The sequence below is a fragment of the Branchiostoma floridae genome, chromosome 3 (genome assembly GCF_000003815.2).
Source record: "Branchiostoma floridae strain S238N-H82 chromosome 3, Bfl_VNyyK, whole genome shotgun sequence".
NCBI lineage: Eukaryota > Metazoa > Chordata > Leptocardii > Amphioxiformes > Branchiostomatidae > Branchiostoma > Branchiostoma floridae.
Genome location: NC_049981.1, coordinates 32,529,222 through 32,553,613, shown reverse-complemented (window position 1 = coordinate 32,553,613; position 24,392 = coordinate 32,529,222). Strand labels below are relative to the sequence as shown.

General features: G+C 45.3%; 1 protein-coding gene across 1 annotated transcript in view; it reads left to right on the top strand.

Annotated features, from left to right (window-relative positions):
- Positions 1-1,669: 1,669 nt before the first annotated feature.
- Positions 1,670-24,392, top strand: part of LOC118411393 (kin of IRRE-like protein 3) — a gene marked incomplete in the record, with an annotated part of 68,162 nt that continues 45,439 nt past the window's right edge. Inside the window, 1 exon segment of the mRNA XM_035813656.1 lies at positions 1,670-2,297. Coding sequence (XP_035669549.1) covers positions 2,087-2,297 — 211 coding nt within the window.

Here is a 24,392-nt window from a genome sequence, read left to right as displayed (position 1 = left end):
GTACAATGTTAGAGACTATTAGTACGTCTGTATTAGCCTAGCTTCTTTTCAAACAATATCTTTGTGTACTAAACTGTCGGAATACCATGTATGCAGATTTATGCAGAGATTCAATAGCCTAGTTTTATTCACGATGTTTGTTCTAATTTATGTATGTGGAGATAACCCACAATTATTGTAATGTAACTCGCAATTCAGCTACCAAGCTGCAATGTTTTACAAATAAAATCATTCATTCATTCAATAAACCTTAAGATGCACCCCGTAAGACGGCGACAGTCTGTCTCGTTGCCCCTGGGAACAAAGTCTGTCTCATTCTGAGAAAAAAGGGTTTCTTTGATTACGTTCACCGGACCATTAGCTTGAGCAGCTAAGGTCACATTTGTTAAGGAATAAGGTCCCTCCTTCTGGTCGGTATGAGACCTTACTTATACACGCTTCAGTCGGGGGTAACCTAGAGGTGGCTCAGTTTTAGACTTCATCTTCCGAGTTTTAACGTCTATCACCGATGTCATAATGAACACGGATGGTTTCCATGACGACCCTGACAAGGCTTGTAAAGATTCTGCTTCCTTTAATTAAGATAAGAGAAGATATCGTCGAGGTTTACGTTACGTAACAGCTGGCAACTGTTTCTTTATCGTGATAGATAAACTCTTGCTGAAGGGTGCGCAAGGATATTACTTCATATTTATCAGACATCTGTCACCGACAATGTTTCTCCGTCTGTCGAGATAAATCATATTGTATGCCCTTGCCGGGAGGAAAATCTCCTTGGTGGCTAATTAATCACACAAGAGCATGTCGTGGGTACGGGAAGACAACTCTTAAAAGTGACATGCGTCTCTTATGTTTAATAGTCACTTCTGCCAGCTTTCGTCTTTACGAACGACACACGAGGTTGATCAACACCTCCGGTTTCCAACTCACTTAAACAAGTTGAATGGCACGTCCTTCACCCATGTCTAACTGTAGGTACGTTATAATACATAGGAAACATGACATAGTTGTAACAAGGGACTATTAGTAGTGGTAATCACATACTCACGTAAGGTCAAATTAGGTCAAATACAAAGAAGAGACTAACTAACGAAGGTCACCATTGTCGTATCCTTCTTATATCTTGAGGGAGTCATCGGACTTTGAGGAAGACACAAGAAACTGCTCAGTTTTTTATCCTGCCTTAAAGCCGTAATTCACGCTCAGTGCGTGTCGCTGTCTGATGACACCGAATATACAAATACAATTCAATCTCAACAACTGGATAAAAAAACGGAGATTTTCTTCCGGGCGTTTCGAGTGACATCCATCACTCTTCTTCAGCGTCACTAGCACTAGAAAGAAATGGCAGGACAATTCAATACAGAGTTAACAAGTGAGGATACCCCTGCGGTACGCGGTGAGTTTCTCAGCACGTTCACACAGATCCGTACCGGTACGCCCGGCCTGCCCCTGTCTCTAATTGGATGCGTGTTCAAACAGTTCTCCCATCTCATCACCTGTGCGAGGCACGTCGGCGGCGCGGTACCAGCACCAGTCCTGCCGGCGGAGAGGAAGCTGTAGACAGCTCCCACAGAAGCTTCGGAATAACACCGCTGGTGTAGGCTGCTTGTGGGTTTAACACGACCCCCTCTCACTTATAACAGACGTCTTTTGAGACACTGCACCTAAAGAACACGCGTTCTGAATGTTTTACTGCACCGCTGGGGCTTGGATGTGCTTTACCTGTTGTGTGAGTGGTGCGTAGTGCCTTTCTACCTGACGGGTGGACCGGAGCAACACCGTGATACATTAGCCTGCCACCTCACGTCACCACGGCCCGTCGTACCCGCTTCACCCTCTCAGCTCGGCTCGTCGCCGGCTTGTCTCTAAATCCTGTCAGCACCGCAGAGTGACAAGGATCCTACGGGGAGAGGTGTCCCGGTTACCGCATCTCTCACCTCCGCCGTCGCCTGTTACCCTTGACCTGTGGAGTATTGACCCGAGTTTGCTCCTCGCGCGCGCGTCACACTCCCCCACTCACTCCGCCCGGCGCGCGCCAGCACTGCAGTCGGAATACCAGCCGCAGCCGCCACGCACGGTCGGAATGCTCTTCGCGGAGGCCCCGGCCGACCCCTCTCCGGATTCGCGGGATTCTGGCAGCGGTTTTTCCACCACGGACTTTCCCGCGGACTCCTCCCAGGGACGAGAGGAAAGACAGGCGGGCTTCGGGTTCGGGCCCAGGCAGAGGCCGCAGGGAGATCACAACTGCAGGTGCAAGACAGGGATGGAACCGCACTTCCACTTCGATGATTACGGTAAATCTGCACACTCTGTTCACACAATAACGGCGCTTCAGCTTTCAGCACCAAGGACAGGGAAACTGTAAGGTAAGTGGCGTTTAGAAAGGACGGGGAAAGTTTGAACAGCGCCCAACTCCCTCCCCCCACCGGCCTACCGGTACCGACAGAAGGATGAGATGCCAATTACCTCCCAAACAACGAGAAGTGAAGTATTCTTAAATATTGATCCCGCTTTTGTTCCTGCCCGTCCCACCAGCTTGTATATAACGGTGCGGGTTGGTATTGAAGGCATGGCTTCACCGATCCGCCGTATTTACGACTGGGGTGTAGTTTCCCCCGTCTTCCCACCCGCTTTATTGTGGTTTACAAGGCGACGGTAAAAACCACCCGATCCCTAGAGCCGCAATTAGCGGAAACATATTGTACTTTTATTCGGCGGCGGCGCAACAGATGCACTCCGTAAGATAACGCCGGCCTGGGCGGGCGGTCCATGGATCATTCGGGCGATGCAAAACGCCCCCGTCCCTCTGTATAACCGTGATCTCTCACTCCGGCAGGGCTCTTACCCCATCCCTCTCACCCCACAAGGGCCCGTACCTTCATCCCGCTGCCAGCATGACAGAAGGGACCGGCTTGCACTGACAGAAACCCCGCCACCAAAACGTCGATGCCGTCTTATGGTAAACGCATTGAGGACTTAACCAGGAGAGCTTCTATTGCATCGGGATTGATTCGCCATTTGTTTTGGAGCGGCTGCGACAGATTTACGGAGCTGGAACTCAGCCTCTACTTTCTTAAATTGGTGGCGCATGGCGGGGGCGGGGCGATGCCGGATTGGCGGCCCCCTGTGCCGGGGAAGACGCCAGCTCAAGTTTTCCTCATAACTACCAGCGAAGCTTTCATTGCCGAGGTGTTGCACTGAAATATAATGTTGATCATGCTCCCCATTGCCGCGTCCTCTCGTGTCCTTTCAGGACGCATCTAGTGGAATGATTTCACGACCTATTTGCTGAATGATAGCTGCACGAAAGTGGTGATTGTGCCGACTCTCCTGCCCATCCTCCAGCGCACTGGGGATTTGGCAAAACGAAATGAGTTATGGAAATCCCCCCTCCCACTTTGCACGATTGGAAGGGAAGGGACGACGGGAGAGAACCCCACCAATTGTGCGCGTGATTCCCGGTGTGGTGTGACGTATATTAGCCTGGGTGCGTTTCTCATCTCGGGCGGCTGAAGGACGCGCCTGTCCAATCGCGCGGCCTCCCCGCCCCGCGCTAAAGCCCTGCTAAATTGGCAGGCAGCGTTTCAGATCATTGCTGCTGCTATGAGATCCCCGCATCGGGAAGTGAGTTAGAGCGAGAACGGCTAGTTCATCAACCCAAGCGTCCTTCATCATATCTCTCATATACACCGCCACCAGATAGGAACGCGGCTATTATGAGTGTGCAGCGCCTTATTTGGGGGGAGGGAATGATGAACGGTAGGAGATCGGTTCTGCGCTGATAGAGACCTGTAAAAAAAAGTACCGGCCCGGCGGGAACTTCTGCCAAACTACAGCCAGCAAATCTACCAGTCCGCTATCGCCCGCAGATTTATAGTCTATTATCCCGTCAAATATAACTATTGACGTGCGCATGACCGGCCGTACGTCTTGTGCCGTGATACAGACGTGTTCGTCTGGCCACGTGAGAATGAGTTATGCACCTTTTCTGTAGCCTCGGAACACAAACTCTCTGAGTTATGCGCCTTTTCTGTAGCCTCGGAACACAAACTCCCGGCGTTCTGTATCCTCGGAACACAAACTCCCGGAGTTATGCGCCTTTTCAGTAGCCTCGGAACACAAACTGCCGGAGTTATGCGCCTTTTCAGTAGCCCCGGAACACAAACTCCCGGAGTTATGGCCGCGTTCGCTACATTGGCGTGACGTCAGGAAATGTAGGCATTGTTCCTTGTGACGTCAGAGGTCTCCGGGCCCGATCCGTGACATCAGCAGTGCTAATTAGCATATATTTGCAGACATGATTGCAGGTGATCACGTCCTGTGTGCATTGTAAGTCCCCCTCCTGCCTTGTACCGGCCGAGACCTGATCAGGGATGTCCTTTCTTAGGAACACAACTTAAAACTGATGCGCTTTAATAGCTTTATCGTTAAGAGGCATCTGCAACACTTATGAGCAGTCTTAACCACCGTAATAGTTGGCTTCATGCCATTCAAATTTGTTAATGTACTGAACGAAACCCATTCATGACAATAAGTCGACATTCCCATATCCAGTCATACAAATACCCGAAAGATTCGTAAGATACTTCGCCTGTCTGCCACTCTAACGTGTGCCTGAAGCACTCCTTTGATTTGATTGACTCTATAATCTCCATAAGACCTCATTCTGATGCTCTGATTGACAATCCCTGCACCCAGCGGGCTCTTAAACAATCAGAATAACGTCCCACCAACAAGCTCCGCACTCTCCCGGGCCCAGACGGTACGTCTCCGCTGCAACATGCCATTAGTAGGACTATTAGTGCACCTCGGCAAGTCGCTAAAGGGAAGAATGTTCCACTGCAGGGTAATGCCATTACGGGGCAGTAATTGGGTTAGTGTACAGGCCGCGGAATGAAGAGATGGGAGCTGCAATGGTATTTATACAGGCCTAGTGGGGAGGGGAGGCGGTATCGATCAATTTCTGAAAACAAAATCCTCGCTGTTATTCTGTTTTCAAACTTCTTCCACATCGGAGCCTGGACCTGCGCCTTTACTATAAATATTTTTCCTGTGTCTTAAAGAATATCGCAACAATGGTAATCCTGATATCTTCCCAGATGGTAGATTGTGTAGCGTTAGTTTGTATTCACTCCGTTGCCTATTCCAGTTAACATGTTTACATAAAGTAGAAAGATGGGAGCCTTTTATTGTACATCTATATCACACGCTTTGATTTACCATAAACAACTACAGGCTTCATTCTGTAAATAACTTGTGCGAAAGTGTCGGACTCACAGCTTCTGTAATGGTGCGACACCTGAAGTGCGCGCAGAATTGACAACGTTCTTGTTGCCCCCCCCCCCCTCCATAAAATCTCATCATACGGCACCGCGACATCAACATGCCATCCCTGTCCCGCAGATGCAGCATCCGATAGCTCCTCGCCACCACTACTATCGGCAATTGCAATCCTGTAAGGTGCCAAAATATACTTTAATCTGTAAGGAAACCGCTGTAAAATGTCGCTGCCATTCGCTTATGCGTCACACATCCGATTAATTAGTGCGGGGCATCTTTAATCCCCTCTCTAATTTGTGTTCCCTAATTAGATCTGCTCTGCGCGTTTGTGTGGGTTTTAGGGCTGCAGGCGAGACGAGAAAGACATCATTGTTTTTGTATTTGTCTGGCGGCGTCTGTACAGTAATGCATTAGGCGCGGTACGGCCGGCCGTGTGTGCACATCCACAGCAGTAGATTGGTTTCCACTCCGCCGGATAGTTAGTGTAAGGAGGGGCGTAATCAGTCCAGGCAACACTGGAATACAAACCAGTGGAAGGACAAATACCTCAGCCCGGAAGCAAGCCATGTTTAATAACGGGACTGTAGAAAGAACCTCGTGGCGTTGACAAAACCCTTCTATAAATCTGGCTTTAAGAGATATACGATTTCGGGTAAGGCGTATTGTAAGGGTATTTCGTGTAGCAGCAAAAGACGTGATTTGATTTAGAAAGAGCAGCTTGTCTATGATGAGGAGACTAACTGTCTTGTTGGGTATTATCTGACGTAGCTTGGTACTGATGACGTACTGCTTCTGTTGATTGTACAGATGTACGGGAGATAATGACGTCACAGCTAACCTGTAGCTTTATTAGTGTTAGTTGTTGGAGGAACAAGCTCGTTAGGCGGGGTGAGATTGCGCAAGAGTCTCTTCTTGCGGCTACAAAGATATCTGTTATCATCAAGGCTTCCTGCAACCTGCAAGTTTTTTTTTTATTGTTACATGAATGACATCACATAAGAAAACATATTAGATTCAAAACCCCCTGAGCCAACGTGTCCCCAGATGACCTTGGTGATTGACCATCTGGATTCAAAAGAAAAACGATTGGCAATGAACACTCTTCTCACTCGGCTGTGATGTTAGAAATCATTTCTTCTGGTGCATTGATCCTGATAAACTACTTTCTTGCTATAGAAGATGTGTCAAATGAAAACCTTTTTTTTACCTTGTATAGCATGCATATACACTCGTACTGCTGCCTGAACTCATTATAAGTATACCCTCCACATTCTAGTGAGCTTTTCTGGTAAACTCCCATCTGAAAAGTTGTCAAGTTCAAAGAGCATTGATATAGATAAATTACTTTTTTTTGCTATAGAAAAAGTAGTCAAATGATGGTAAACTATTTTTAACATTGTATAGCATGCATATACTGCTGCCTGAACTCATTATAACTTTAACTCTCCACATTCTACTGAGCTTTTTTTTTCTAAACTTCCATCTGAAAAGTTGTCAAGTTCAAAGAGCATTGATATAGATCAATTCCTTTTTTTGCTACAGAAAAAGTAGTCAAATGATGGTAAACTATTTTTTAACCTTGTATAGCATGCATATACTGCTGCCTGAACTCATTATAAGTATACCCTCCACATTCTAGTGAGCTTTTCTGCTAAACTTCCATCTGAAAAGTTGTTAAGTTGAATGAGTGACCTTTACATCCCCCGGCAGGTAATGTACGGCCGGAGATTTTTATCGGCTCGTTCTGAATTCTCACTGAAGTTCAGCTGGACGGTAATGACGTCATGAACCGTTGTGAGAGGGGAGATAGGAAATGGCATTGTGTGACCGGAGGGCGGAATGACTCACCTCGATTGCTCAAACATTCACAGCCAGATGTTAGGGGGGATGTTTGAAGAGATATAGAGGCATTTTTGTTATATAGAGGCAAAATTGTTTAGTGTCCAAAGTTTTAAAGATTTAATACCTGTCTTTCATGGCGTCAGGTGACGTCATGGCGTGTTGTGAGAGGGCAGATCGGAAATGGTATTGTGTGGCTTTAGGTGGAGATATTTAAAGAGAGGTCATATAGAGGCAAGTTGTTTAGTGTCCAAAATTTGACAGAGCTGTCTTTCGGGAAACGCTAAATGATCTGTAAAGTCTTTCATAATCTCATGATGGTCCTTTGATAATCTCTGAGGTCTACTCCTGACCCCGTAGGTCTTTCTGTGATCACATAATGATTTTTTTCAATCATCTCAGTGACCAATTGTTTTGGTCAACCATTGTTTCCCCTGAGGCCCCCGACCTGTAACAGCTGGATCTTACTTGCGATGACTTTTATATAATAATAGATTTCTAAGTTTGTATCCAAGTTTGACTTGGAGTCAAACGGGTTAATCTATGAAGTAGAGTGATGCCATCGTCTTATCTGGTAGGACTCACGTTTTGTGGACGGGAAACCATTGAGTTTCTTGCTTGTTGTCTGTTGCAAGCTTCGTACCACTTTAAGCAGGCAATATTGTTCACTGCTAATGTGGAATTTATGTAGTCCCAAGTCTTTTGACTTCTGTCCTTATATAACCTGGCGACGCGACCTTTTCCGGGAATGGAATCGATGTCCCCTTCCCGGAGCGGGCTGACAGCCAGGCGTGTAAAGACATCTGGGAGTCCCGGTGTCCTGCCTGCCTTGCCGGGATCCCCTCATCAGCTCGCCGGCTCTGGCATCATTTCACACTCCAAGGGTGGCATTCCGCATGTGCAACCCGCACCATGCTCGTGTGGCAGCCGATGGCTCTCTCTCCAAGCAGATCCTACGGAGCCATAAGATAGTATCAAAGCTGGCAGAGTATAGCCGTCAAAAGGAGAAAGACGGTAGCATACACACTCCTAGGCCGGATTCACTCCTCTGTCAGCTTTTGACACTATCTTATGCTACCGTGGGATCTGCTTGGATATTAGCTTTGTTGTTGAAGCCCCGGTAGTTTATGTGACTGCCAGATAGTCCTGTCACAATCTGGCTAGTGTTGCAGCTGCAGTTGATCTGGAGAACTCATTATATAAGCATAAAGACCTTGGATGTCTGAAACGGCTGACCGTTTCTAAGATCATATCCAGTTGCTTCAGTAACTTCTATTTGGCATATGTTATTACCTGGATGTCTAACCTTCAACGAAGACTCTTATTATACTCTGGTGTTGAGGATCGTATAGAATATAATTGCAATTCGTATTCGGGTAATCATCATTTGGTCACAGAAGTATTCCCCTATATTTTGTCCTCGGGAAATGTTTGCGAGTTTCCTGCTGAAGCCTTATGTGAGGTTGTATGAGACTGCGCGGATTATTATTGGTATTTAGGGATTCTGACAATCTTTTGGTTACAGAACATAATCTGCTATTACAGTAACACCTGTTTTATGCGCTCTACTGCGAGAGGTTATATGCAGAGAATCCTGCATTTTCTGGTCGCAAAACATTCTCAATGATGCTGCAGATGCTGTAGGGGATTTGGCTGCCGAGTAATTCTCTGCGAATTTTGTTGTTTGGAAGCGCGCAGGATGTGATTGCTAGGCATGATAATCCCTCCGTTATCTTTTCACAGAAATAGTTTCTATTATGGACACTTATATGAGTTGGCACTATGCAGTTAAAGATTGCAAAGAATACGATGATTGTTTTCGGATAATCCCCCAGTCTTCCGGTCACCGGGATAGTTTCCGTTATTGCAGTCACGGGAAATGTCCTTTGCCTAATTGCCCCCCGGGGAGGAGATGCAATCGGAACCCTCCGCGGCGAGGTGATCGTCCGGCGATCTGTGCGCTGCTCAATCACGTTGGGGACGTGCTTCGGGGAGACGCCGCCGCACCAGCCTGTAATTGAAACTGTCGCATTTTGCGGACTCGTGAGGAAGGGGGCTTTGTGAAAACGACAGACAGCGTTGCGGCAGAATGATGCGGATCTGGGTTCCGTGAGTGGGTACGAACGTGAGTGGGAAGTCCTGCCCTACCTGAGCTCGACCGTCAGCTTGATTGACAGATTTCTGGCACGATCCATGCCAATTTGTTCCTCTGGAGAAATCACGACCTGACGTCACACGGGAAGCATCTGTTCAACCACGGGATGGTAATTGTTAGCACATGACGTCACAGCCACCATCTTTGTTGTTTCAATCTGGAATATGATATGAATTCTCATTCACCCTCTTGTGCTATCTCTAAATTATATATACCTATCTATACCAATCTAAAATTCACCTGGGGACTTTTAGGTTTAACCATCTAAGATGGCGGGCACTAGCTATTTACGCCCGAGTCACGTGAGTGCATATATCCGATACACTCAGATAACATGATTAATCTTGCTGAATGGGACATAAGCAGTTATTGATATTACCTAATACTCCCAACAGATATACGATCTGCTCAAATACCTTTGATATACAGAAACATGCTTTTGGCCGAATATTTTCAAATTGATATGGGTGAAGCGAAGTTCAATTATTTGGTAGCACAAATGACGCACAATTGCCTTTCCTCTTTCCAATCACCGCAATATAAATTGATGAAGATTATCATATTTATGTAGAGCATTGTGTAATACAAAATAGATAAATGAACTGGAATGGTTTCCTTAAGACTCAAAAAACTTGGCTTACTTCTTAAGAAACTGGATAATATCAATTATAGGACTTGTTTTGCGTTATTGTTATTGCAAACCTAGGCCTCAACATGTTTACTCGTATTTGCCTGACCCTTCCAGGATAAACATGGAAGTGAAAAGAATGAAACATTTCATAATACAGATAAATTACCAATAGATAGATAGAAAACCTATAGAAAATAGCACACATAAAGCAGTCCTTATTTGCCTCTGCCTGGAGCAAACTTCCACATGTTTACTCGTTTCTACCTGACCCTCCATGATAAATATGTATGAGAGAAGGATGAAGTATTCGGCACCAGCCCCATGTTCAGCCTGAACAATCCGCCCCTTCCCCGACCCTGAAGTCCCCTCCAATAAAGCAGCCATGAAAGATTGAACAGATGAACAGCGTGTCAAGGCTCTGCAATTGTGACTTCAGATTTAATCAAGAGCGGGTTAATGTCGCCGGGTCCGGCCTGATCCTTAGGCGCCAATTAACGTGATAACTGCGGGCTGGCTCATTCGGCTGGGCCGCGTTATCTGAGGGGGGTCGGGGGCAATGGGATCTTCACTTAAGGCGTCTCACTGCACTTGCGGCACCGGCACGGCACTGCGGGGGTCAGGGATAAAGAACGAATTTTCTTACGTTTTGTGCATTTTGTTGTTGTTTTAAGTCATATGTTTATGTATAACGCAATATCAAGATTATTGAAAGTCGCCAAAATAACAAAACAGCGCCGCAGTGACAAACCCCGCAGTGCCACACCGGTGCCCCAAGTGCAGTGAGAGCCCACCTTAACGCTTGTGTCGTCAGGCCAGATTCTGCCTAAACGCATCACACAACCACCCCGACTACACGCCGGGACAATCTGCTTGTTAAACGCGGCTCAAGGAATTGTCATACCTGATGTATCACCGAGCGTCTCTTTAGTCGGAATAATTGCCGGGGAAGGTCACCCCACTGTGCAGATACCATCCGGTCCTGTATGAGATCGTAACCTCTGTGTTTATGGATACAGCAGGCTAAATGAATGGGCCCATCCACTTTACCGCGCGTGGTTCGGATACGGTGGCTGGCAGGGGTTACGGCGTGTGACGGCGTGTTTACGGCGTGTGACGGTGGGGGTTACAGCGTGTGACGGTGGGACGATAGTGGGTTAGTTCTCGCTACGTATACCGGAGGTGACTTCTACGTCTACTGGCGCAAATTCTGAAACAGAATTAGCTAGCCTCAGCCTCCAAATCAGACATCGCGATAGAAAAAGTGGCAAACTGCACCCTTGATGCCCGGAGAAGGAAATTGACTCACTCTTTTGTAACTCGCCTCTTCAACTCAAACAATGAGATCATTAGGCTCACAATTCACTCCGACCTGTTCAATCTCTGCAACTATTGGCATCACTATGTCGACCTGGTCTACAAGCACTAATGCCTTCTTTTTGTACATATCTTTTGTATCATCCAGTTTTACCCACTCTGTATTTATATGTATATATATGTCTCCCGGTTTTTAATTGATTGTATTGTTATGGGCCTGTAGTGCCTGAAATAAAGAAATAATAATAATAATAATAATAATACCCTAAAAACCTGGGACAAGATTACTAACCATGTGCCTCCAGACTTCACGGCAGGAATAATGGTAGGCTGTGTGCCATGAATAAACGACACGGGATCTCTTACCATTAGCTTCAAAATCGGCCATCACTGTATGACTTGGATTTGCGCCTTTTATAACTTAAAAAAAACGAAACAAAGTTGATCTGATTGCAATCATGACGAACAGACTGTAGCTGAGCTTCGTATTAAACTGCTGCATCCCAATAGAGAACGATTTGTGATAAATACAATTACTGTGGGAAATCTTTTACTGTTGCTCTTGTTCTGATGGTTTGTTCTGTTAACACTATAAGATACAGTACGTGATGGGCGGGAAATTAGAATCCCAGGAACCTGTTAATGAGACTTAAAACCCTCAAAATCATAGCACGGCTTTTAAGCGGCTTTTATCTCAACATTTATCTACACCTAAGGTTCAAACAAAGTCTAAAAATAATGAGCATAATCAATTTGATATAAACAATAGATCGATTTTGACAGTAATGTGTAGTAATGAACAACCAACTCAGGTCAACCAAGGGGAGCACAGGTCACGGTGGTAATGGCAAGGTGACACGGGAATTAATTAGCGAAGGTTGTGTTTGATTTAGTATGGATACATTTACCGTTCGGCATGGCTAGGGCTTTAGATTCTCATATGGCATTAGCCAACAACAAATGCGATATACATAAAGAGAGCAAGTTTGAGGGGGAGGGAGGGAGAGCTATCAGCTGTATACAAAAATAATAATAATAACCTAAATTATAGTACATGATATAATATTATATGATATCATATAATATTTATGTAATGTCGTATATGATATTACGTAAAGAGTTAAGGGCGATGATATTGATATCAAATATAAATTGAGATCTATGGAAGAGAGAGATAGGTAGGTTTATATATATATATATATATATATATATATAAATATATATGTGTGTGTGTGTGTGTGTGTGTGTGTGTGTGTGTGTGTGTGTGTGTGTTTGTCTGTGTGTATAGATAAATAGATATAGATGTAAATTGAGAGACGAATATATGAATATCAGACAGACATACATATCCACATCCCTGCTGATATCTGTAATCAGACCTGAAACAGGTATTTAGATTCCGAGGGTGAAGTGGCGAGGTGGATAATAAATATATGCGCTGCTAAATGATGCGGTACATTCCCGCGCTGCGCTCTCCGAGCTGCCATCATGAGTCGCTATTTCACGGTGTTTGCGGCTGAGCTGATGACGGTTTGTTTCCGTGCTGCCGTGCTCGGCTGTGCTGACTTCTTATCGATCCGAGGTGTTGTTCAGAAGAGTTCTATCTGCACTCAAGATTGCGATCAGGCGACAAAACGCTTAAACAGCGATCCTCACCTAAAATATATTAAAGAGAAAAAATAACGTCAAATGGCTGGAAATGAATCTACCGATAGGTATGTCTTATTCAGAGTGAGTCTGCATTGAAACGGGTCATCGCGAAGCAAGGATGTAGAGATAGCTTCATAATCAAAGCATGGTACCTGCGAGCTGTAATGTTGAACAGAAACATCCACTGCTGTCCGGAGCACAGCCAAGTGATACCAATTGTCTGCTGCAGACACTGTATAAGTTGTAGGAAGAGTGTTTCTCCAACAATTAGATTATAATTGGATTATTTTGCTGTTGCCAAAACGTTAAAGATAAAAATCATTTCTACACCTCTCGGTGTATAGGGCGATGCACATAGCCATTCCTATAGCCCTTGGGCCACACAGCTTTGCCAACGGGAACACTACAACTTGGGGTAGTCAACTTGTGGCGGCATGTGGTCAACTTCCTAAGTGTTTTTCGCGATAAGTGTTAAGTATGGATTAAACCTAAACCATCGATATGACGGCTTTCAAAATGTGTCTTCTGACACTTATTCTGCCATACCCTCCATTGTCTATGTAAATGGAGAATCTCAATAAATAGATAAACAGTGTGAACCACTTTTAAAGCTTTTTGCATGACCCGGACAGGGTTCAAACCTTCCAAATACATACTATATTAGCCAGCACTCCTCCCACTGTCACTGAACCTGGGTCCCCGTAACTCCGGCCCGAGGCAAGGTTTTGCAGTCCGTCCACACGCGCTATTCCAGTAATGGTTCGCACCCCTCGTTAACTTAATGCCCACTCCTTTACCCATACGGACGATGGGAGGCATGTATCAGTGTTACTGTCTGATCTACAACTGGCTGCGCCCACGCACGCACTTACTTACTGTTGAGGGGCTCATTTCTTTAGTAGCACAATTAAGCATATTACTGCAGTACGAACATTGAAACTGATGCTCTAATTTTAAGTCAAAGTTGTAACTATACAATTTTATCATTCAACTACTAACACGAAGGAACTGTCATTCATATCGTTATCCTTTAAAATGATACAATGCACTTTAAAATTGGACATTTAATCTTTCTCAATCCAAACATTTTCATGAATCTACGGTGTATTTAAGCAAACTAGAACTAAAGAGCAAATGCAACTACAAAGATAATGTTTTAGTTTGAATGGTTGTTGATTATAATAAAATACGATGCTTCCACAAACCTTGCAGCTGCGAAACGCAACCCTTATTTAGCCCAGTGTCCTTCTTTTAGAAGGGCCTGTAAAAGGCATGGCCCTCAACTTGTGCAAAGCTCCATACGTTACCCAGAACACTGCCGTGCGTATCTGGATGTGCATAATGTCCAAGCTGCACTAGCACCTGCGACACGCAGCCTCGGACTAGTCTTCTCTTTTATAAAGGGCGTGTACAAGGACTAACCTTTGATTCATACAAAGCTCCATACATTACCCAGAATAATGCTGTGCGTGCTTATCCAAATGAAGCGTATTGCAATCGTTTGAGTCACACTAGCAGCAGCGAAACGCAGCCTCGGACTGGTACTAGTCTTCTCTTGTCTAAAGACCATGTAGAAGGGCTGACCTTCCATTGATGCAGAGCTTCATATTACGTTACCCAGAATAATGTTGAGCTTATCCACAGTCCAGCGAAACGCAGCCTTGGACTAGTTATCTTTTTTTTCTTCTAAAAGCCATGTAGAAGGGCTGACCTTCCGTTGATACAGGCTCCATACGTTACCCAGAATAATATTGAGCTCAGCCGCAGTCCAGCGAAACGCAGCCTTGGACTAGTTATCTTTTTTTCTAAAAGTCATGTAGAAGGGCTGACCTTCCGTTGATACAGGCTCCATACGTTACCCAGAATAATATTGAGCTTAGCCGCAGTCCAGCGAAACGCAGCCTTGGACTAGTTATCTTTTTTTTTCTTCTAAAAGCCATGTAGAAGGGCTGACCTTCCGTTGATACAGGCTCCATACGTTTCCCAGAATAATGCCTTGCTTATCAAGCAGAACGCCCGGAGACCCACTCCGTACATTGATTGTGGGTAATGACTGCCAATTACAGTCACAGGTCTGTGATATGCTGGTTAGTGTAAGCAGGAGATATGCTGGCTCGTGTAGGCAGGAGATGTGCTTTTTAGTGTAGGCATAATAACGTCAGTAATAGTGTAGGCAGGAGATGTGCTGGTTAGTGTAGGCATAATAACGTCATTAATAGTGTAGGCAGGAGATGTGCTGGTTCGTGTAGGCATGATAACGTCAGTAATAGTGTAGGCAGGAGATGTGCTGGTTAGTATAGGCATAATAACGTCAGTAATAGTGTAGGCAGGAGATGTGCTGGTTAGTGTAGGCATAATAACGTCAGTAATAGTGTAGGCAGGAGATGTGCTGGTTAGTGTAGGCATAATAACGTCAGTTATAGTGTAGGCAGGAGATGTGCTGGTTAGTGTATGTAGGCATAATAACGTCAGTAATAGTGTAGGCAGGAGATGTGCTGGTTAGTGTAGGCATAATAACGTCAGTAATAGTGTAGGCAGGAGATGTGCTGGTTAGTGTAGGCATAATAACGTCAGTAATAGTGTAGGCAGGAGATGTGCTGGTTAGTGTATGTAGGCATAATAACGTCAGTAATAGTGTAGGCAGGAGATGTGCTGGTTAGTGTAGGCATAATAACGCCAGTAATAGTGTAGGCAGGAGATATGCTGGTTAGTGTAGGCATAATAACGTCAGTAAAAAGGTCTGTCCATACAGACTCTGCTCCCTGCCTGACGTAATGATGGATAAGAGAGGATCCTGCCTAAGACGCGATTGGTCCATCTCCTCTTCTGCTTCTTAAACACCTTTAAGGTGGGATTACGTGAGATTGCACGTGTTAAATCTTCCCGTCATCTCACAAGCACCTTTATCATCTTTAAATCGATGGTTTGATTTCCCCTGACGACGGAAGACGCCGGGAGAATAAGTTATGCACGTGTTAGGTACGTGTCCTATTGTAGATGTGGGATACCTTATCGGAACCATCGTGCAACTACAAGTACATGGACTGTAGGAGGAATGTAAAGAGAACTGCGGGTGTGGGTGGGAGGGAATGGATTTTGTTCGATCCCAAAGGTGGATGGACTTTGGACATGTACTCTAAAGATCTCAAGTTCAACGTCATGTTTCACATATTTCGATCAGACATCGACCTCTCCTGGGTTTTCCCTGGTCTCCGGTTATCATTCTGATTTGGTTGAAGGTCCCTGGTCCCTCCATACGTGTAGTGTTGCACCCACCTGTCCACTACGATACCATAGACATGGCTGAAAGCAGAGTACTGACTCATCAACTATCTTCTTATCGCTTTTGGATTTGATGATATTTGTATTGGAACCATATTTCCATCAATCATATTTGTCTCTTTTCTCTCTTTTTTGTGTTGTGCAATGGGTTGAATGTCTTTTCTGGTGTTGCTGTCCAGTGATTTAAGGCTACGACAAAAGCAAATACATCCCTGCTGAAAGTGAGCAGTTGCAGGTCCTGTTGCAGCAGATCTACTTACACATCAACATTGCACATCAACCATGATAAATGGTCTTGCCCAGGAGAAGGTTAAGCAGCCCTCATGGCCGTCCACGTCATAGACATAGAGTCGGTAGTACAAAGTAAAGTAGCCTTCTTCCCAGACTCTTAGAAGCACTGGCGTGAATGTGGGGGTGGGGGGACAGGCTTGCAAGTTTCAGCATGAACCAGACTCTTCGATGCCAGGGAGATCATTTCCGCGTACCTAGCTAGAAAGCATTAGACAGCCGGGTTCTTATTCACAATCTCGAATCCCCCATCCCAAAGAAGTAAACGCCAGCGCCACTAGAAATCAGCGATTGAGGCTATCTCTGAAGCTTGCATTGTCAATCTTGCTCTTTGGCACCTGCCTTTTTCCCGACACCTGCCTTTCCTCGACACCTTCATTCACCTTTACACCTGCCTATTCATCGACACCTGCCTTTTCCACGACGCCTGCCTTTCCTAAGCACCTTCCTTTTCCTTACACATGCCTATTCATCGAAACCTGCCTATTCCCAGACACCTTCCTTTCCTCCACACCTTCCTTTTCCTTTACACCTGCTTATTCCCCGCGGGCCCGACACTTTGTTTCCCGTCCATCTTAGTGTTCTTGAAAGAGACGCGCTGCGAATCGGGATCTCCTGCCGGTCGATGTGTTCCCGCAGATGGATCTCCCGAACCCCCCGCCTGACGTGCAGCCTTTGCAAACTCCCCAGGACAGCCTATTACGGCCTGACCCTAACGGCCGTTATGAATGGGTCTGTCATAATAGTTGATTGAGGCCAGTTAAGTGTGCCGCTTGCGGCAGCGGATTTTCCCTTCCACCGAAGATGGCGCCATACGTCATCTGGCTCGCGCGTGAAAGTTCCGGGAATGTACGAAAGTTCCGGGAATGAACGAAAGTTCCGGGAATGTACGAAAGTTCCGGGAATGTAAGGGAGTCTGGAGGATTTCATTTCCTGTTGCTTTAGTCTTTAGGCATGACAGTCCTTAGGTTAGCGATTGATACATGCCAAAGTCAAGGCTGTTTGGTGAGAAAGACAGTCAAAAGATGTAAGCAAAATTTTGAACACATTGCAAAGTGAACAAGTTCTGTTTTCCTCAAGTGTATTTCAGATAAGCTAATAGCTTTGTCAGTTTGCTAATTAAAATCAATTGAACATCGTTGTATTCTGTACAAAATCACCTTTGCCGACGTTACGGCAGCTTCTCTGCTGCTTTCGTTATTGTGAACTCTTTTCTTGTCGTATTGTGAATACAAAGATACCTTCACAGCACGAAGAGAAAGTACGGCAACAAAAGAAATAGTATTGTGCTATGTTTACAATATTAATTCACGAAAAGCGGTATTTACCAATAGCGGCACATGCCAGGTATGCCTGGTAATGTTTCCCAGTGTTTGCCACAAAGAAAACACTATCGAGCATACCTAACATTTGCTATTGTTGGTAGATCTCACTTTTCGTGCAATTCTAAACAACGACAAAAATGTTGTTTCTCTCACATAACTTCCACAAAACAAAGAAGCCTTTTCATATATCATTTGCATCACGCAAAGCTACCAGTCTTACGTTATAGACGAGACTTTTGTTGACAAGAGTAGTCTGGTAAGGCTTAGGTCACATTTCCAAACCGGGGCCCGGCCGGGCTGCTTTTGGGAGCGAAAAGAATTATATAAAAGACATCAAAATACACAAAATGTCAAAATAAGATTCATGGGCATGATTTGTGTATATTTCTAGGTATACATTGTAATTTTTCGTTTTTTAAAACATCCCGACCGGGCCCCGGTTTGGAAATGTGACCTAAGCCTAAGAGAGACAAGTTCGCCTGATACCGGGAGTCCCCCATGCCATGGATGACATTGCGGACATTCACCTGGGCCTTATTCTCAGCGGGGATTTTGTGATGATTGCCAATGACCCTAGAAAGTCAAAATGCCATTGCTATCGTGTGAGTTTAGCATAAAGACCAAAAGTGATCGATGATAAGGCGGATCGTGTGGTCTTGTAGAGCTCCTGGCGCAGGAGAATTTCGCTATGGCCATGGACGTATGTGTGCTAACGTATGTTTACCTATGCCTGCACATATACTGTCAGCGGATACTATAGTTGTTTCCAATATGTTGCAAAATATGTAAAACAACACCAATAGGTTATCACACAGTTACTATACGCTCATAGTTCTGCTCGGATAGTGTACACCGGAAACAAAGCTATCCGTTTAGTTTATAAAACTGTCCAGATATTGAACAAAGGAAACATGTACAGTGGGAGAGCTGTTCGGAAAATGTACAAAAGTAACAGAGATGTCCGGACAGTATGCAAAAGACACTGAGCTGTCCAGATAGTGTACAGAGAAAACAGAGCTGTCCATATATATAAAGAGGAAACAGAGCTGTCCATATATATAAAGAAGAAACAGAGCTGTCCATATATATAAAGAAGAAACAGAGCTGTCCATATATATAAAGAGGAAACAGAGCTGTCCATATATATAAAGAGGAAACAGAGCTGTCCAGATAGTGTCCTTATATAGGAGACAAACTGTCCAGATAGTGTACATGTGAGGAAACAAAGCTGTCCAGATAATGCATAAAGCCGTCCGGATGTTGTACAGAGGAAACAATAAGAGACGAATGAGCTCAATAATCCAAGCGGAAATGAGCCCCTCATTCGTCAACAGACTCCGCCTGGTAAATGGCCAGCTTAATTGCCTCCTTGGTCGATCAGTCATCTCTGCCCACAAACGATGTTAGCGGAATACCCGATACAGCCCGCCCCTTCCTGCACATAGCGCAATCACACGCAGGTTACGGGCATCGGTTAGTCTATAACAAACGTTATCGGAGTCTGTTGCCGGTCTCTGTAACTTCCTATCCTTAGTATCCTTCAGTTGTCACGTATTTCCCCAGAGTTTACGCCCTGTCAGAGTCTCCCTGCGCCACCCGTGCAGGTTTAACCGTGAGGGAGGGGAGTCCTGTCAATGCTACAGTGGCCTGTCGTAATCGAACCTGACAGTGACTAAGCATCATTCTGTCACGTTCGGCGCTGAAGACGTGAAGTTGCGGGTAACGTTGATTACAGATCGCGGCTGGATTATCTCAGCTGTGGGGACTGCCTGGAGGGTTGGTCGCCGGCCAACGTGACTTCTCATGCCGCATCTATCAGCTTCCGTCTTGACAATATCGACTCGTGGTTTGAATCCGACTGACAGGACACTTCATCAAGTCGTCTCTTAACGTAATTAATTCTGTAGTGGGAGGGGCTTTTCAACAGTTTATATACTTCTCTGATCGTGGGCAAATAAGTCAATGACAGTTCTGATACCCTTTGGATCTTATGACAATGACAATGATCTTCGTTGCTTGTTTATGTTCTGCATGCCGGCCAAATGCATAGTTAGATAACTAAAGAAAAGTACAGAGAGGTTATGCTATACACTAGTTTATTTACTGGCTGTTCCCTCTTCTCGAAACGTGCAGACAAATGTACAGGGTTTTCAATAACCTTGCAGTTATCTTAGATGAAATGATAGACGTAAATATGACGCTAGTCTTCTGGAGAGAGGTAATAATAAGTCGGAAAGCCAGGTTCATTTCCTGCATTATTTTGCTTTGATGTTGCGAACAGCCGATGGGATCCTTCAACACTGACAAGTTGATTTCCAAGGGGCACAGTTCGATGACCCCCCGCCCCCCCAAAAAATACATAGTCCAGAAAATAAAATCTTAAGATAAAATACAAAATTATCGCGCGTCCATCTTTTGAGGAATATTAACCTTTGTTTTCCAACATGCCAACATGTATTAAACACGAGTGGCATTTGAAGTATGCAACCACTTTTAGTAATTGTCTTATGTTTTGTTCCCCTGTTTTTAGAAGAAAAAAAAGAGATTCTTTTAGATCATTCCCGTTTACCGAGATCCTAACTACGGTGTTTCTATTCTTGCCACTTAATCTTCTACGATAGTGGAAAACGGTGTAATTTGCCTTGGAGGATGTCTATGTATGAGGGATGATCCGAAGGGTAACTGTTTCTAGTTTGCCCATTTCGATTGATTATTAGCACGTGACGTCACATCTGACTTGCATATATCAGTTGGACCTAGTGGAGTCGAACCTGTACATCTGCATATCTACCCGACTTTAATTACATATGTCAGTGTACCTGACAATTTACAGCTTTACCCACCCAATATGGCGGCCAGTTTTGAGTGATGTAGCCCAGGATATACCAACTACACACATACACAATGTGACATACATATATGGGCATTCCAAAGCACCAACCCTGAAACCTTATGAATTATAATCACCAGCTTTACAGATGACCTTCCTCCTCCCGGTTATAGAACAGACAATGCTTTAACCTCACAATTCAAATGATCCCTGCGGGTCAGATTTTCGGAATTGTTTGCCCTTTCCGAAAGTCCTTTCAGCACCGATACTTCGCCGAGCAATTTTTCCCTTTGAAAAATATCAGCTTCCACGGCAGATCTTACGGGCGCGTTTTACATACTGTTGTTTTTTTCTGCTGATCATGAGTCTTCAGAGTTTTCTGATTGCCGACGCTTTATGAAAAGGAGGGGCGTTAGTAGTGCCCCATGTTCTGGTCCCGCTATGAAGGTCGTGTTTTCGGGTATTTGTCATTGCGTGTTTTTGTGAGCAGCATAGTATAAAGGGCAGGTATCTGGCAGTGTCTGGCGGAAGAACGCTGTAGTCGTTAATACGCGGGATGGAATCTCTTTTTACTCAACACTTTAGATTTTTTAAACAAATTTGAAAGGAACTGGAAAAAAAACATTGTTCCTCAAAGATAATGATATACAAAGTAAAACCAAATACGTAATTTGAAATAAGATTACATTTAACAATTGATAAGGAATGCCAGAAATAGATTTAAAAAAATAACAATGCGATAAAATAGCTTACAATTACATTTTAAAAAGCTGCCTTTTTGGCGCTTGTGGAGTTTCAAAGCCCGAAGGCAGATAGTTAATTACTGCAGACTCGCACTGATTACTAACGTTGGCCCTCCCATTGTGCGTCTAAACGGAACATCTTTCACCCTCAAGACGTTCGATTTGTACCAAATGAGGAAGACATTCTGCGTAATGCCGCTGATGCCCGCTTTGATCCGCCTCAAAGCTCGTGTCAACAGCAGAGTCGGCTGGGAGGCTTGATTTATGGGCTTATTCTGGGAGTTTGGGAAGGAACTTAAAGCCAGTCTTTGATTCATCACAGATAGAGGTTTAAAGAGTCTTTGTGATGCGCTATCTTGTACTTAAACGGTCGTGAGTGGACATGTACAGGCGGAACCGGTGCCTGGGTGGGATCCTGCAGGGATTTCCGGAATGGCCTTTCGGGCTGACCCGCCTTCCATCTTGAAGAGAATCGAAACGAAAATTGAAATTGAAACGAAATAATGCATGCGCACCAGAAGGGCTGGCGGCCGACCCCGTCTCCAATCGCCGCGCGATGAGTTGGTGCATGCACCGGGCCGTTTGTCACCGGGATCGGCCGGAATGGCAGGTTTCCTAACAACGAAACTTTGGCGTTTGTCACCGGGATCGGCCGGAATGGCAGGTTTCTTTTTAACAAAACTTTGCCGTTTGTCACCGGGATCGGCCGGAATGGAAGGTTTCTTATTAACAAAACTTTGCCGTTTGTCACCGGGATCGGCCGGAATGGAAGGTTTCTTTTTAACAAAACTTTGCCGTTTGTCACCGGGAACGGCCGGAATGGCAGGTTTCTTATTAACAAAACTTTGCCGTTTGTCACCGGGATCGGCCGGAATGGAAGGTTTCGTATTAACAAAACTTTGCCGTTTGTCACCGGGATCGGCCGGAATGGAAGGTTTCTTATTAACAAAACTTTGCCGTTTGTCACCGGGATCGGCCGTTATGGAAGGTTTCTTTTTAACAAAACTTTGCCGTTTGTCACCCGGGATCAGCCGGAATGGCAGGTTTCCTAACAACGAAACTTTGCCGTTTGTCACCGGGATTGGCTCGAAATGGCAGGTTTCTTACTAACGAAACTTTGCCGTTTGTCACCCGGGATCGGCCGGAATGGAAGGTTTCTTATAAACAAAACTCTGATTGTTAGCCAGTATCGGCCCGGAATAGCAGGTTTACCATAAAAGGCCTTCAATTTTTGTCACCGGCCGTAACGGGGGTCCGCTTAGAATGAGATATTTCCTCTCAATGAAACTACTTTGCTGACATTGGCTATGGGAACCTGAACAACAGTCGTCTTTGTGCACAACCAGTAGTTTTATTTAACCGACATTTCAGTGACCGTCTGCCGTCTTCCTCTGATGACAGGTTCACATTGTACTGCAGCATAGGTGTCGCTGCTTAAGATGCGGTCCCAAGTACTAGTAAGTATATATATAGAATACTTGGTTGAGTGTGTACAATGAATCTTGCCATTCAGTGACTTACCGACCTAATGAAACTATCCACAGATAGAAGGAACCTATAGGATGGATGGTACATGTATAGCATGGTTTACAGGGCAACATATGGTAGTTAGATAGCAGTTGCCATACATTGTACACCTTTTGCTAGTTATTAAAGCATCGGAACATTTTCCTATCCCCACGACAGAACCAATTCCGCACTTCTCCAGCCCTTGATGCCGTGAAGCTGTCAGAACTGCCTTCCCCATCGATCCGCCGCGCGACTTATGGCCATGGCGGGGAGAAATTTGTTGTGAAAAATGCGGGCCTTTGTGCGCCAAGTGCTCCGGTTTCCTCCGCGATGCAGCCCGTGCCCTGGCGGCTTGACCCGCGCGCAGACCGGCTTCCTGGCGGCGGGAGGAGCTGCGGAGAGCCGAGCAGTCATAGATCAGCCGCGCCATAAAACCCACGGGCTGCAGTGTGACGGCGATGGGCTCTATCAGCGGTGGCTATTCAAACCCTTCCGGCATCACGTACAATTCTGATTTAAACGAGTGGGCGAACCGTTTGTGTAGCCTGACATCCATCCTGTAATGCGATAGTTGGCAGGAAGGCGAGCAAAGGAGCGAACCAAAGCTACAGTAGAATACACACCACACTTATGGCTGTTTCTGGGGTGAACGGGGCTCTGAGTGGGAGGATAGTCACTTGGCTATCGCTAAATATAAAAACGTTTTCAGAGTGCAAGTTTTCATTCCCGTTCAAGTAATGACAGAAAAAGACCACAGCTTCTTTTACATGTTTATGTTTCCAAGCTTTTGTAACCCTGCTGTGTTATATGAAAACGTTTTCAGAGTACAGATGTTCTTTTCATTTCCGTTCAACTAATGACAGAAAAAGACCACAGCTTCTTCTACATGTTTATGTTTACGGGTGTTTATAACCTAGCTGTAACACTATACGTTAAGCGGAATCCGTAGATACAGGTACGCGTATCGAACGATAACTTGGGATAAGGTCTTTAAATAGCTCTATGGATAGTGTGGTCTACAAACGGCCAGGAAATCAGTTCGTTCGGGATATTGTCTGCTCACATAAATTTCTGGCCTTTTTAGTGTGCAGTTCGCTATCTGCCCAACAGCTTCGATGCAATACCCGATATAGGATCCGGCAAAAAGCGCCGTTTATCGGCTCGGACTTCTTACGACTTGCAGAGTCATATTCGGCCCGGAATAATGTGTATTTTTCCACAAAACTTTACGGCGATATCCGCGGCCACGCGCCCCGCACGATCCGCCGCCTGTTGAATATTCCAAGGACGCACTTTTACCGATTGCGATCCCTAAAACTGTTCTGATTTATGTCGTACTTATCGCCGGGCTTGTAGAGGTAATGCCGCCGGTCCGGCGATGCTGGGCGCTCTCGGCGCGCCTTTTACTCACTAGTCCACCGACTCCGAGATGGATGCCGGCAGCCTGCAGTTCCCGCCGCTCAACGGTCATGATGGACGGTCTGCAGAAGCTCTCTTCATCCGTTCTTGTTCTCTGGGAGAGCTGAACCAATCCGTCTGGGAC